This window comes from Vidua macroura, chromosome 13 (assembly GCF_024509145.1).
Source record: "Vidua macroura isolate BioBank_ID:100142 chromosome 13, ASM2450914v1, whole genome shotgun sequence".
Classification (NCBI taxonomy): Eukaryota; Metazoa; Chordata; class Aves; order Passeriformes; family Viduidae; genus Vidua; species Vidua macroura.
This window is the reverse complement of record NC_071583.1, coordinates 1,433,377-1,447,552: the sequence shown is the minus strand read 5'-3', so window position 1 is coordinate 1,447,552 and position 14,176 is coordinate 1,433,377. Positions and strand designations below refer to the sequence as shown.

General features: G+C 58.6%; 1 protein-coding gene across 3 annotated transcripts; it reads left to right on the top strand.

The window, feature by feature from the left end:
* The first annotated feature begins 1,607 nt into the window (after nucleotides 1–1,607).
* BHLHE40 (basic helix-loop-helix family member e40) lies at nucleotides 1,608–7,036 on the top strand. Of its 3 annotated transcripts, none has more exons than XR_008439269.1 (6): nucleotides 1,608–1,809; nucleotides 1,909–1,978; nucleotides 2,210–2,317; nucleotides 2,848–2,971; nucleotides 3,974–5,365; nucleotides 5,517–7,036. XR_008439269.1 is itself a non-coding variant. In XM_053989702.1 (5 exons), exons 1-5 carry the CDS (start codon nucleotides 1,730–1,732, stop codon nucleotides 4,819–4,821), a joined length of 1,230 nt encoding a protein of 409 aa, XP_053845677.1. In that variant the 5' UTR covers nucleotides 1,608–1,729; the 3' UTR covers nucleotides 4,822–7,036. The 3 variants fall into 3 exon arrangements, 1 of the variants encoding a protein (XP_053845677.1); XR_008439268.1 differs by having other exon boundaries at nucleotides 5,472–7,036; XM_053989702.1 differs by having other exon boundaries at nucleotides 3,974–7,036.
* The last annotated feature ends 7,140 nt before the right edge of the window (nucleotides 7,037–14,176 follow it).

Genomic DNA, 14,176 nt, shown 5'->3' with positions numbered 1-14,176 from the left:
AGCTTCTCTGGGAACCTGTGCCAGCGCCTCCCCACCCTCACAGGGGAGAATTTCCTGATGCTGATCACAGAATCACAGAATGGTTTGGGTTGGAAGGGACATTAAAGCCCACCTTGTTCCAACCCCCTGCCATGGGCAGGGATGGATACCTTCCACTGGAGCAAGTTGCTGCAAGCCCTGGATACCCCCAAGGATGAGGTCCTACCACCCCAAAACCTCCCTGCAGCACTGCCACTTCCCCAGAGCCACATTGCAGAGACTCTCACTTATTTTATTTCTTCCCCCACATTTCCAGACTTCCGTGGCTGCAGCTGTGTCCGTGTTGAGTGCCTGTGTGGCTTTGGGGGTGATTTTTTTTTTTTTTAAACTGCTTTGTTTTTCTTTCTCCCCGATCTTGGGACACAACAGTGGTACCTCACGGTATGGCAGGGCATGGTATGGCACGGTATGGCACAGCACTGTATGGCACTGTATGGCACTGTATGGCACGGTATGGCACAGCACTGTATGGCACTGTATGGCACTGTATGGCACGGTATGGCACAGCACTGTATGGCACTGTATGGCACGGTATGGCACTGTATGGCACGGTATAGCACAGCACTGTATGGCACTGTATGGCACGGTATGGCACGGTATAGCACAGCACTGTATGGCACTGTATGGCACGGTATAGCACAGCACTGCATGGCGTGGTATGGCACTGTATGGCACGGTATGGCACAGCATGGCATGGTATGGCACTGTATGGTGCAGCACTGTATGGCACTGTGTGGCACAATAAGGCACAGCATGGCACGGTATGGCACGGTATGGTGCAGCACGGCATGGCATGGTATGGCACTGTATGGCACGGTATGGTGCGGCACGGCATGGCACGGTATGGTGTAGCACAGCATGGCACGGTATGGCACGGTAAGGCACAGCATGGCACGGTATGGTGCGGCACGGCATGGCGCAGCACGGTACGGCACGGCACGGCACAGCCAGGCACGGCATGGCACTGTACGGCACGGTGGCACGGCACGGCACTGTACGGCACGGCACAGCCAGGCACGGCATGGCACTGTACGGCACGGTGGCACGGCAAGGCACTGTACGGCACGGTGGCATGGCAAGGCACTGTACGGCACGGCACAGCCAGGCACGGCATGGCACTGTACGGCACGGTGGCACAGCCAGGCACTGTACGGCACGGCATGGCACAGCCAGGCACGGCATGGCACTGTACGGCACGGTGGCACGGCAAGGCACGGCACGGCACGGTGGCACGGCACAGCCAGGCACGGCAAGGCACTGTACGGCACGGTGGCACGGCACAGCAAGGCACGGCATGGCACTGTACGGCACGGTGGCACAGCAAGGCACTGTACGGCACGGTGGCACGGCACGGCACGGCCCCAGGCCGCCACCCCCGGCCCCGCCGCGCCGGGACACACGTGCGGGGGGGGGGGCCCGGAGCCCCGGCCCCGCCTCGCCCCGCGCCGCCGCCACGTGAGGCTCATGTGACGGCGGGGCGGGGGCGCCGGGGCCGCCAGACGTGCCGGCGGTCACAGGGCTCCGCACGTCGCTGCCGTCCACCCACTCGCCCGCATTTAACCCGGCCCGCGGCCGCCCGCCGCTCCTCAGCCCGCGCGGCGCGGGCGCGGCATGAGCAGCAGCGGCACCGGCAGCGGCACCGGCAGCGCCCGCAGCCCCTGAGCGCCCCGCACCGCCCGCGCCCCCCGCCATGGAGCGCATCCCCAGCGCGCAGCCCCCGCCCGGCTGCCTGGGCAAGCTGCCCGCCCTGGAGAGCGGAGACCTGCCGGGGTAAGCGGGGCTCCGGGGGGCTCCGGGGGGGCTCCGGGGTGAGCGGCCCCGCCGGCTCCGGGACGGGGCTAACGCGCTGCTCTCCTTTCGCCCGTGCAGGCTGGACTTCGCGCACATGTACCAGGTGTACAAGCCCCGGAGGGGCTTAAAGAGGAGCGAGGACAACAAGGTAAATGGGGGGCGACGGGGTACAGTGAGGAGAAACATAAGGAAAACTGGGGGTTAGCGGGGTAAATTGGGGGTTAACGGGGTGAATCGGCCGGTGCGCGCCCGTGACAGCGCTCCCGGGGCGGGGGCTCGGCCGCTCCCGGCGCACTCGGGACGGGAGGAGCGGCGGCAGCGGGGCCGGCCGGGCTGGGCTGTGCCGTCCCCCCGCTGACCCGCTGCCCCGGCCCCGCAGGAGACCTACAAGCTGCCGCACCGGCTGATCGAGAAGAAGAGGCGCGACAGGATCAACGAGTGCATCGCGCAGCTGAAGGACCTGCTGCCCGAGCACCTCAAGCTGACGGTAGGTGCGAGCGGAGGGACGGGGCAGCGGCTCCCCCGCGGCCGGCGCTCTGCTGCCGCTTCACCGCGGATTTGGGGTGGGTTTGGTTTTTGGTTTTTTTCCGTTTTTTTTTTTTTTTTTTTTTTTTTCTCCGTGGCGCCGCACGCCCGGGCAGGCTGTAAGCGCGTCCCGAACTTCCCCGGGAGCTGCGGATCCCCGCGGGAGCCGGACCGCCTCCCCACAGCGCTGCCGGGCGACAGCAGTCCCCGGCCGGGCTCCCCCGGTCACGGTGCCAGCAGGGGCAGCAGAACCGATAAATAAAACGCTTCTCTCCGGGCTATGCAGCTGGTCTGAAAGTACCCACAGGGTTCCGTGAGAGCCTTTCCCGTAGCCTGCTTTTTAACTTGTTTCCGTGGAATGCTGCCGGCGGTAGTCCTGCCTGCTCAGGGTCTCGCCGTGCCCGTCCGCCCGCGGCTCCCGGGAAGGCGCTGGCAGCTCCTGCCTGCGTGGCCGAGCCGGCGGCGGGTGCCAACCTGTGCCTGTGCTCCCAGACTCTAGGGCACCTGGAGAAGGCTGTGGTTCTGGAGCTCACCTTGAAGCACGTGAAGGCACTGACCAATCTCATCGAGCAGCAGCAGCAGAAGATCATCGCTTTGCAGAGCGGTTTGCAGGCGGGTGAGTGTTCAGCCGGCAGGGTGAGAGCCTGTGTGTGTGATGGACTTTCCCTGGGGAGCCCGTGAAATGCGGTTGTGACACCTTGTTACCGAGGAGGGAGGAGACAGGAATTCTGGCCTTTCCTGCTGTCATTTTCTCAGGCTTTGCTTATGAGCTTTCACAAAAAAAAGATGCATTGCTCAAGATGGTCAGTGCAGAGTGCCCTGGGAGTTGTTTGAAATTAAACTGGGTTTTAAGTAGTTTTAATTACAGCCCAGGTTTGCTGTGAGGCTCTCTCCAAAGCCATTCGATTCTTCCTATTTGTGTTTGTGAGCTTTAGATAACGCAGTCTGGTTTATTTGGTTGTTTTTCTCTGGAAATAGATATAAATCTGCTTTCTATACACACCTTTTTAAGTTTCTGTATAACCGAGCTGGCCTGGGCTCTGCAGGCAGAGGGGACCCGGTGCTTCAGCTTATCAGCCTTAGATGCACTTCCTCCTGCTGTTTTCACATGTGGCTCTCACGTGAATCGGATACAGTAAACCCGAATTTTTGGGAGGCGCCGGCAGCCACAGGGAGTGCAGTGGAGCTGCCGGAGCAGTGGAGTCCCCTGGAGCTGGCGGAGCTGCTGGCAGGGCCGGGAGCTCCCTGCCCCGAGGTGCAGGGCGAGGTGCCCTGCCTTCCCCGGGGCTTTCCTGGAGAAGCCACAGCTTGGCTCACTCCCCTCCCCGCTCTCCAGTAGCTGTTGAAGGTGGATTTTGCAGTAAATAACAAAAAGGAGCAGGCAGCACTTTACGTGAACTCATTGTGTAAAAGTGGACAGGTGGATGTTCCAATGGAATTGTCCATTTCTGCAGGAATCTGGGGATTTCTGTTCATAGAGTCCAGCTTGGCCATCGCATTCCCCTCTGGCTGTGCTGTAACCCAAGTCCAACGTCGCCTCCGGTCCACCTCGGAGCTGGAAATGGAACTATTTAGCATGTTGTTAATTTTTAATTTCTTTCTGTTAATGTTTCCTTAGGTGACCTGTCATCGAGAAACCTTGATTCCAGCCAGGAAATGTTTCGATCCGGTTTCCAGATGTGTGCCAAGGAAATGCTGCAATACCTGGCAAAGCACGAGAACGGCAAGGAGCTGAAGTCGTCGCAGCTGGTCAGCCACCTGCACCGGATGGCCAGCGAGGTGCTGCAGGGCGGGGCCGCCCGCAAGGCCGGGGACATCCCTCCCAAAATGGACTTGAAGGAGAAGCCGGCGCCCCTGGGCGAGGGCCACGGGAAGAACTGCGTGCCCGTGATCCAGCGGACATTCGCTCACTCCAGCGGGGAGCAGAGCGGCAGCGACACGGACACGGACAGCGGGTACGGGGGAGAGCTGGAGAAAAGCGACTCCAAACCGGAGCAGCCCTATTTCAAAAAGGATACCGACCTCAAGTACGCTGTCCAGGAGAGAATAAGCTCTATTAAGCAAGAGACTGAGGACCCGCCGGCCAAAAGGAGCAGGCTGGAGTCGCCGCAGGACGAGGGCCCTTTTGGCAGTGACATGATGGGCTCTCCCAGCAGCTTCCTGGGCCCCCACGCTCACCAGCCTCCCCTGTGCCTGCCTTTCTACCTGATCCCGCCGTCCGCCACCGCCTACCTGCCCATGCTGGAGAAGTGCTGGTACCCGGCCTCGGTTCCCGTGCTGTACCCCAGCCTGCCGGCCTCTGCCGCAGCACTGACGGGCTTCATGAACCCCGACAAAATCTCCCCCCCTCTGCTGATGCCCCAGAGACTCCCTTCTCCTGTACCGGCCCATTCCCCCATCGACTCCTCCGCTCTGCTTCAAGCTTTGAAGCAGATTCCTCCTTTGAACTTGGAAACCAAAGACTGAGCGCAGTGTGACTGGTTTTTCTCTTTTTTTTTTTTTTTTCTTTTGTTTTTTTGTTTTTTTGTTTTTTTTAGTTTGAGAGACTGTTTCACTTTTATATATTGGCTGGACTGAGGTGTGGGGATGAGGTTCACTGTGTGTAGGAAGCTAAACCCCCTTTTCTCTGACTTGTCAGGTAGCTTGGAGAAGGATGAAGGATGCGCCCAAGTTAGCGATTGACAACTACTTCCAAAAGATTAAAGAAGGGTTTTGTGCTTGGCCCCTTCCCTTCTTCCCTCTCCACATCTACAGAGCGGCAGTTGACTCGGTCAGCTGCGAATCTATTGCAAAGCTGTGAAGAAATATTCCATTGGGCAGACCTGGTTCGAGGGTCTGCGAATACAAAATACGTGAATATAAACCACGGTACTTCCCCGAGCGGCTCTGGAGGCAACGGCCCTGCTGGCTCATCTGAGCTGGACTGGTGCCCCAGTGACCCCGAGCGTGGGGGGGTGGTGGTGGCAATGCCACCGTGGGCACAGGAGGAGCAGGGCAGTGGTCACTGGTGGTGGTGGCAATGCCACCATGGGCACAGGAGGAGCAGGGCAGCGGTCACTGGTGGTGGTGGCAATGCCACCGTGGGCACAGGAGGAGCAGGGCAGTGGTCACTTCAGGGGCAGCAATGTCACCAGGAGGAGCAGGGCAGTGGCCACTGTGAGGTGGTGGCAGTGGTGGCAATGCCACTGTGGGCACAGGAGGAGCAGGGCAGTGGTCACTTCAGGGGCAGCAATGTCACCAGGAGGAGCAGGGCAGTGGTCACTGGTGGTGGTGGCAATGCCACCGTGGGCACAGGAGGAGCAGGGCAGCGGTCACTTCAGGGGCAGCAATGTCACCAGGAGGAGCAGGGCAGTGGCCACTGTGAGGTGGTGGCAGTGGTGGCAATGCCACTGTGGGCACAGGAGGAGCAGGGCAGTGGTCACTTCAGGGGCAGCAATGTCACCAGGAGGAGCAGGGCAGTGGCCACTGTGAGGTGGTGGCAGTGGTGGCAATGCCACCGTGGGCACAGGAGGAGCAGGGCAGCGGTCACTGCCTGGTCACACACAGGTCAGGCAGACCTAAGACGGGTTTCTCTCCACACCTTTGCTGATACATAGACGTTTTTTTTTAAGAAATAAAAGGTAGCTGCTGCTTGGAGCTTTCCATGGCGTTCATCTAATAAATAAATTAACCTGCGCCCTTCCTGTAACTTGAGCTGCTACGTTGGGCCGGGTCGGGAGGAGCTGTCCCTGGGATCGCGGGTCGGGAGGAGCTGTCCCTGGGATCGCGGGTCGGGAGGAGCTGTCCCTGGGATGGCTTCGCTGGTGGCACCGGCTCCGGCCTCTCCCCGGCTGCCCTGGCCGCTCCCCGGGCAATCGCCGCGGCTTTCCCGGCCGGGCGGGTCGGGCTCTGGCCGGAGGGAGCCGGCAGCGCCATCCCTGCTGAGCGTGCCCCTGTCAGTGCCTTTGGAGAATGACGAGGCTCAAAGGAGCGTTTTCAAAGGAGCCCGATCCCGGCAGGGTTTGAACATCTGGATTCCTCCTGGCACACCTGGCTCACATCCCCGTGTTAAGGAGAGAGGGGTCGGGTGGTGACACTTGTCCTGTAAACTGCAAGGGGCTTTCTCCACAGAGGAACATCCTCTCCAGTTCAGCTTCTTTTTAATTAAAAACCCCCCAAACGTCACTGCTAAAGGCAGTGCTCTTTGGTGGTTTTTTTCTTACTGGTTTTGAGAACTGGTGAGCAGAACCCCTGTCTGGATCCTCATGTCGCCCTCCCGTTGCACCAGCTGTTGAGATGCACTATGCTTGATTGCAGATTGTGTTCTAACGTTTATTTTGTTGTTGGTTTTTTGGGTTTTTTTGGTATACAGTTGTTGCCTTTATTTGTAAAATCCTGTTATAAATATATATATATATATTATATAAATATATTAAAAGTTAAAACGTTTCAGATGTCTATTATTTGTATAACTACTTGAGCATAAAGAAGTGAGAAATATGAATGTATTCTTGTTTCTGGGTTGTCTTTTTTTTTTTTTTTTTTGAAGAGAAATATTCCGTTTTTCTCTCGGGAGAGGTACAGTGTTTATATTTTGGAGCTGCCTTCAAGGTGGGATATTGTACATATTTTTATCTTGAGTAAATGTTAAGTAGCTGTTTAAAAATGCTTAATAAAATAATTCTTTTCCTGTGGAAGATAAGGGTTTGCCTCCTGTGCTTTGAAATGTTTGGGCAGGGTCATTCCACATGGCCTGGTCCTGCAGGGGATGGCACAGGGGGGAGCAGGAATTTGGGATGCAGGGGGGAGCAGGATCTTGGGGTGCAGGAGGGATGAGGGATTTTGGGGAGCAGGGCTCTCCTTGCTCCCCCCACAGCTCCTCTGCCATCGCTGCCTGAAGGAGCTCAGGGTCCCATTACCCGTGTCACCAGGAATATTTATTTATTTTAACTCCCTTGGCACCCTCAGGGATTTTTTTTCCTTCCAGACTCGAGGGAGGTGCCAGGAGAGCCTGGCTGGCTTTCCTGCTCTCTCCTGATGTCACGTTGTGCTCCCTGTGTCTGGCATTTGGCTCTGTGGGGAGGAGGCAGCCCCTCACCCCGGAGGATGTAGCATCTCCACAGGCTTTGCCCAGTTCCTGGAGGAAAATGGACTTGCTGCAAACTGGTTTTGCTTCAGCACCCTCAGCCTGTGTCTGAGCTGCCCGAGCACTGCCAGGGATGGTGCCCACCAGGCCCCTGGGGCTGAGGGGTGCGAGGGTCAGGTCCTGCCTTTGCTGGAGTGATCCCTGCCACCCCCACGTGTCCCTGATTTGGGAATTCCAGCTGGCCCTGTGGGTGGTGGAGCAGCCTGCTGCCTCTGCTCCCAGTGCTGCAGAATGAGCCCGAGGGCAGGGTCCTCATCCCACCACGGGCTCCCTCCCAGCCTCTCCAGCAGCGATGCTGGTTTCTGCTCTCCAGACGAAATGACGACGACCCCGAACCTTCCCCCAAAGGCAAAAGAGGGGTGAAGCAAAGGGATGGGTGGGAGGACTCAGTTTCCCAGTGGTGCTGCCTGTGTGTGGATGGGGCACGGGCAGTTCTGAGGGGGCATTTGGGATTTTCACTGTGCAGATGAATCACAAAACGTGGGGAGTGGTTTAAGTGTCCGACTGGGCTCAGTCCTGGGCTGAGCATCTCCAGGACCCCACATGGAGAGGCCAATGCTTCTGTTAGACTGTGGTTAGAACTAAAGAAACCTTAGCTTAAGTAATGCTAGGAAAAAAACGCTGCTTGGTTTAATGTGTTTGGGGCCTCCACACATCCCAGCGTTCATGTTATGTTTGCTTTAATTAGGGCTAAATATTGATCTTACTGAAGCTGACTGTGAAACCCCATTTGGGGACAGCATTTGGTGCTCAGTGCAGAGATGTCTCCAGCCTTGGGACCCCCTGGGTTTCTGGCTCCTTTCCATGGCTCTCATTCCCCTTTGGTCCTCATATTCTGACCCCCCCTTGTCCTGTGGTGGGACAACTTGCAGGATTTCCAGATCCTCAGTCTCGGAGGAAAAAAATTGCAAAAAAAGTGGAAGAGGGAACATTTACTCAGGAAGCAAAATATTATTACGGGCTGGGAATTTCCTCTGCCACCCTGGCTGGGTGCCAGCGGGACAGGTGAGTTCTGTGGGGCAGAGTGGGGCCGGGGCTGCCCCTGTGGTGGCACCGGGTGGGGACCCCAGCAGCCCTGCCAGAGCTGCCTCCCCGGGCTCTCCATGCTGGCCCTGGAGGAGGAGGGGATGGATGGATGGATGGATGGATGGATGGATGGATGGATGGATGGATGGATGGAGGGAGGGAGGGAGGGAGGGAGGGATGGAGGGGCGACCCCCGGCACGGCGCCAGCCCGGGACAGCCCGTGCCGCCCGCCCCGCCGGGGTGTGCTGAGTTCCCGGGCTTGTTTTCATGGTCTCACCCAGCTCTGACCTGCCTCAAATGTTGACACAATGTCACGTTTCCGACTGCAGTCTTTCATGTGCAGCCGGAGGCTAAATACGGCTGCTGGTTCCTGGAAAAAGACGTGCCTGGCACCCTTTCAGCAGAAACCCGATCCCCATGCAGGCTTGGCACAACAGCTGAATAACACAGCAATAACTCTTTCAGCAGCATTTCAACCCATAAATAGGGCTTCCCGAGCGACTCCTTGAAGTCAGACAAGGAGGATACAATGATTTGGGGCAAAAAATTAAAAATAAATGAAGTTAGTGTGCGTGAAGAGCGGGTGGGAGGGGGCAGCGGGGTCAGGCAGATCAAAGGGTGTCGTGGAGGTGCCGAGTGAGGTTTGCTGAGTGGGAGCACAGGATTGCCTCAAAAGGAAAGAAATGCTCCTGAATTTTTTAATGTCTCGGTCCTGTTTCATACCAGCCCCGTGGAGGCATGGGGAGAGCCTTCCTGAGAGCCAGGGCCTTTCCTAACCCCGGTGAGGACACACAGACACATAATTTTAGCTTTTCACCACCTGTTTGGAAAGCTCCCGTAGCCGGGCGCTGTGGGACTGGATGGTTTTTACAGGCATGTACCCCGGGAGCTGCTTATTTGCATTATGCATGGACCAGGGCCTAAAATAATCTGCAGTGACGCACATTTTTTTGCTGTGATTTTCACACCCCCCCCCCCCCCCGCTAAACCCCCCCCCTTTTCCAGGACTCCGTTTTTCTGAACGTGCCGTGACTTTTGAGGACCACGCATGGTTACCCAGCCCCGGGGCTGAGCCGGGGCCCTGATTCAGCACGTCGGGCTGAGCCGGGGGGAGCTGCCCCGTCCCGGGTCCCCCGGCTGTGACACACGGAGGGAGAAGTGCCCTCGTGCTCCGCCTTGGCTTTCATCTGCAGAGCGTGTAGCTGCAAGTGCGGCGTGTTTACAAATGCAGGCATTGCAAGATCCCTTGAACTGTGTCCTAGTACAAAAGAGGCTTTGAAACGAGAAACACGTTGTCATGGCATGTTCCAGGCCAGCAGCACCAGACTGAACCAGATAATTGCTGTTTCTGCCTCAGCGTGGAAAAAGCAGCAGGTCTTGAGCAAGTCTTTTTTTTTTTTTCCCCCCCTTAGACATTTCGTGTGATGCTCGGGATGGGAGGAGAGGGTTGGGAATGCCCGGGCAGCGGGGGCAGAGGCAGGATGAGCTCCCCAGGGCTGCAGGCAGAATGACTCTGCTGGGCTCAGCCCTTGTAACCGTAGCCCGCGGGGCTGGTGACACCGACCCTCGCTATGCGACACGGGGTGTCCGTGTTCTGTAACCCTGGCGTGCTGCCCGAGCCGGGAGATGTGGCTCTCGCTGCTCCCTCGTGTTCCAGAGCTTTCCCACTGCCCTTCTGCGGGCGGTTCACGGCACTTGAGAGCTCTGCCGGTGCCTCCCAGTGCCAGGGAGAGCTGCTAATTGCAGTGAACATTGCTGGCCCTGGGCAAGGCACCTCTGCCCTGGGAGCACTGGGCACGGCTCAGGGGTGCCCGTGCCCTGGTGCCCTCACTCCTGGGGTGTAAGAAATGGAGGGTAACATTTCTACCTGATTTGGAATAATTTATTTCTTAGACATGTGTCTTTCTCCCAGGTGTGTTTCTGCCCCAGGCACATCACCCCGCGGAGGCAGTTATTGCCATCCCAGCCAGGGCCTTTGGAAATGGCCAAACAGGAAAGCTCTGCATGGGAAGGGTTTTTCACCACATGTGCCTAGTTAAAACTGCAAACGGAGCAGGCTGGGTAATACCACACAGCTGATGGAAACAGGAATGCCTGGAAATAAAAGGCAGCTCCCCCAGCTCCTCCTGTGCTTCTTGCTGTCCTTGGGCTGGTGGGAGCTGGCTGGGCTCTGTGCTGGGCTGGTTGCCCCTGGCATCCAACTCTTTGCACCCACACACAGAGGCAGGTCTGGCTGAGGCAGGTGGGTGTTTGCTGTGGGATGGACCCTCGGTCATCTCAGCCCTGCCCATGTCCGTGAGTGACCCTCTGACAGTGCTGATGAGAAAGGGCTGGCTTGATGTTACAGCCTTGAACTTGCCCCTGGTGCTCCCTTTTAGCTCCTCTCTGACCTCTGCTCTTTGTTCCAGTGCCCAGGATGGGCTCCCACGTTGTTGTTTTCTGCACACCAGCTCAGCCCAGGGATGATGGCCACGGTCTGTGGCTGCCAGAGCCGTCACACCAGAGGAATAATTAGTTTCTCTCTGGAACACAGCTTTGTCCTCCCTTCAGCCCCTGGTGCTGCTGGAAGTACAGCAGCACTCCCTCCTCTGTGCAGCTCTCCTCTCGCCTCTGTGCCGTGGCAGCGAGAGAAAAGGCCGAGGTCTATCCTGCTTTGAAAGAACTGATGAATATGCAAACTATCAGGGCTGAAATATTGCTTATCCGCGTCACGGGGTGTGCACGGAGCTCGTGCTTGTGCTGCTGCCTGAGGATGTGTGCACCACCAGAGTGCAGCTGAGCAGCTTAGGGAAGATTTAACTCTTATTTCTATTCTCGACACCGAATCATTAATAAGGTTATGGCCACGCTGGGGTCCTTTCCCAGTGCCCTCCTCCTGCTGTGGCGGGGCCTGGGGACCTGCTGGTGGGGATTGACTGCAGCTATTGATCGGGTAAAGCTCCAGCCCAAATGGAAGCAGTCACTGATGATTATCTCGTGGTATTAGTGCGTGTATTGTGAAATTGGTGTGATTTGAGATGAAATGTGACCTATGGGCATAGGCAACGTGTTCTAATGTATTCAGAGATGCCGGGGCTGACGAGCTATTGCTGCTGCTACCACACTGATTAAACCCCAGCTCGCTCTGCTCCCATTGAAATCAGTGGGAGGTCTGTCATTGCCTTCCGTGAGTGCTGGACTGGATCCAGACTGCACTTCATGGGATGCATTATTCCACAGGATTAGAGAGGCACAGGGAGTGGGATTCCTCTCTCTCACTGAGCTCTGTGCTTAGATGTTTGCCTTGGAGCTGGCTGGGACATGAAGCACCCGGCCTGGTTTTGGTGTCAGCCCAAGGAGGGGATGAGTGGTGTTTGCTCCGGGTCTGCCAGGGCTGGGGTGCTGCTCTGGGACACGTGGGGGGCTGGGCAGCCCCCTGCCATCCACAGCTCCTGGTGGCATGGGACACAGGAGGCAGGGTTCTCGTCAGCATTGCCTGTTTGACCCACCAGTGCTGGAGTCCTGGTTCAGGAATGAAAAGCCCACTTCCCCCCAGGGAGGCCCAGAAGGGTCCTGGCTCTGCCCTGCTGGTCAGGACGTGGCTGGGGAGGGGCTTTCTCAGGTTCTTCGTTTCAGACAAACGTTTGGCCTCAAAGAGGTGCCGGCGGCTCCGGGGCTGGATTCCCCCGCGGCATGGGAGGCTGCTCGGAGCTCCTCTCACCGCCAGGGCCCTGCCATCCCAGCCCCGCCACACCGGCCCCTGGCTGAGCCTTTGGGTGGAGGATGACTCAGGGCCCCGTGCAGGGAGGGGGTGGCGGTGACCCCCCCCAGGGCTGCTGGGGAACTGAAGCAATCTGTTTATCATGGAAAAACTGCTCTTTGCAGCAATTCAAATGGAAACTTCCCAGAATGAGTGTTGCAGAGCTTTCCCCTTGAATCACCGGGCCTCCCAAGGGCCGCTTTCGAAGACGATGCCCTCGGGAGAGCTGTCCCCGTCCTTGCCGTGCGTGGAGCTCCCTCCCGGCAGCACAGCCGCTCCCAATCCCTCCTCGGGCCCGTTCCCATGGGAGCAGTGCCATTCCCCAGGCGGGACAGGTACGGGAGCACCACACGCAGGTGTCCCAGGAGCTGCTGCTCAGCCGGGTGCCGGAAGGCTCTGCGGTGCTGGCACCTCCCAGCCCGGGGTGGAGGCTCCCACCCGCGGCCATCTCGCCGGGCCATTTGCCTGTTTTCCCTTCCCTCTGGCTGCCCATCACCTTTTCCGTGGCTGAAATGAGTGTCCAAAGGCCACGGGGAATTCAGCCGCGGCCGGGAGCTCACGCAGCCGGGTGAATAAGGAAGGGAGTGAGTGAGCGAGTGACGCCTGACCCGCTCCGCTCCCGAGGCTGCCCTGCACGCCGTGCTGCCCGGCCGTGCCCAACGCGGTGCTGCGGGGGCACGGAGCCCGTGTGGTGCCCGTGGCACAGGCCCCGGCCCGGCACGGCTGCCCAGGGATGCTCCGGGCAGCGTGGCCACAGCTGTGTGTAAGCCCTGAGCTGGCAGCCGGGCAGATCCGGCCACCACAGCAGCGGGATGGGTGTGGCAAGGGGTGGCAGGCAAGGACGGCGGGTTAGGGCACCCTGGTGGTCCCACCGCCACCCGCGGAGCGAAGCTGCTGGGGATTTTTGTACATTTATTCCTGCCGGCCCCGCGGTGCTTGTCCCCATAGTAACAGAGCAGGCTGGCACTGCAGCGCTCAGTGACATCCCCGGTCCCCAGGGAGCAGCCGAGGACCTGCGTGATCCGTGTCCCCAACTCCTCGGCGGTGCCAGGAGCCCGGGGACGGCTTTCCTGCGCCTCAGAGCGTGTCGGGCTCTCACCGCGTCCCTGCAGCCCCGGGAAAGCAAAGAATTGTTGGCCGACAGGGCAGAAAGGACAGGTGCGGGGCTGGGCCAGGGGCTGGCAGGACCGGGCTGGGCTGAGGGCGGGTTTGGTGGCAGCTCTTTGTGCCCAGCGCCGGCAGCCGCGGCCGGGATGTGCCGCACGTGTGAGAAGCACGAGCCCGGCTGCTGCGGGAAGCTGAGGCAGGAACCGCAGAGGGGTTTTCCGGGCTCCAGCGAGCACCTGGGCACTTGAGGTCAGGAGGCATCTGCAGCACGAGCCTTTTGAACCCAGCAGTGAGGCAGAGGTGTTTTGAAGGAGACCGGCAAGACACCGATCTCTGCTCAGATCCCGGAGCCGCTCGGAAGATGAGTCAAAGGATTCCTGAAACAATTAGAGCTGTGAGGTGCAGCAGCAACAGCACATCCACCGTCAGCAGCTCTGCCAGGCGCCCTCGGCCAGCTGTTCGTGCTTTCCCTTTAATAAGGCACATTAGGCAATTTCCCATTTAAAAATGTTTATGGGAATATATAAATATTCTCTTATACAGAACTTGCCTGGCCCTTTGTGCGCCAAGCGGTGGCGAGAGTGACTTGAATAGTTATAAATCTGTCGAGACAGCTTGAGATGGAGCCTTCAGCGCGGTGAGATGGATGTCTCAGAACCCCCCTGGGGACTGAGTCCTCCAGGTGCCGGGATGGGACACCTCGCTCCGTGGGACAAAGTGCCCCACCGAGCAGGACAGGGCCACCACAGGCTGCGTCACGTCCCCTGGTGCCCAGCCACAGGCAGCGTGGGCAGGGTTTTCCCTCGTGTGATTTCCCGATGGCC

Coding starts and splice junctions, on each gene's coding strand:
- BHLHE40 (XM_053989702.1), top strand. CDS start 1,730: ATGGAGCGCATCCCCAGCGCGCAGCCCCCGCCCGGCTGCCTGGGCAAG. Junction 1,810..1,908: donor GAGAGCGGAGACCTGCCGGG/GTAAGCGGGGCT, acceptor TCGCCCGTGCAG/GCTGGACTTCGCGCACATGT. Junction 2,972..3,973: donor GCAGAGCGGTTTGCAGGCGG/GTGAGTGTTCAG, acceptor ATGTTTCCTTAG/GTGACCTGTCATCGAGAAAC.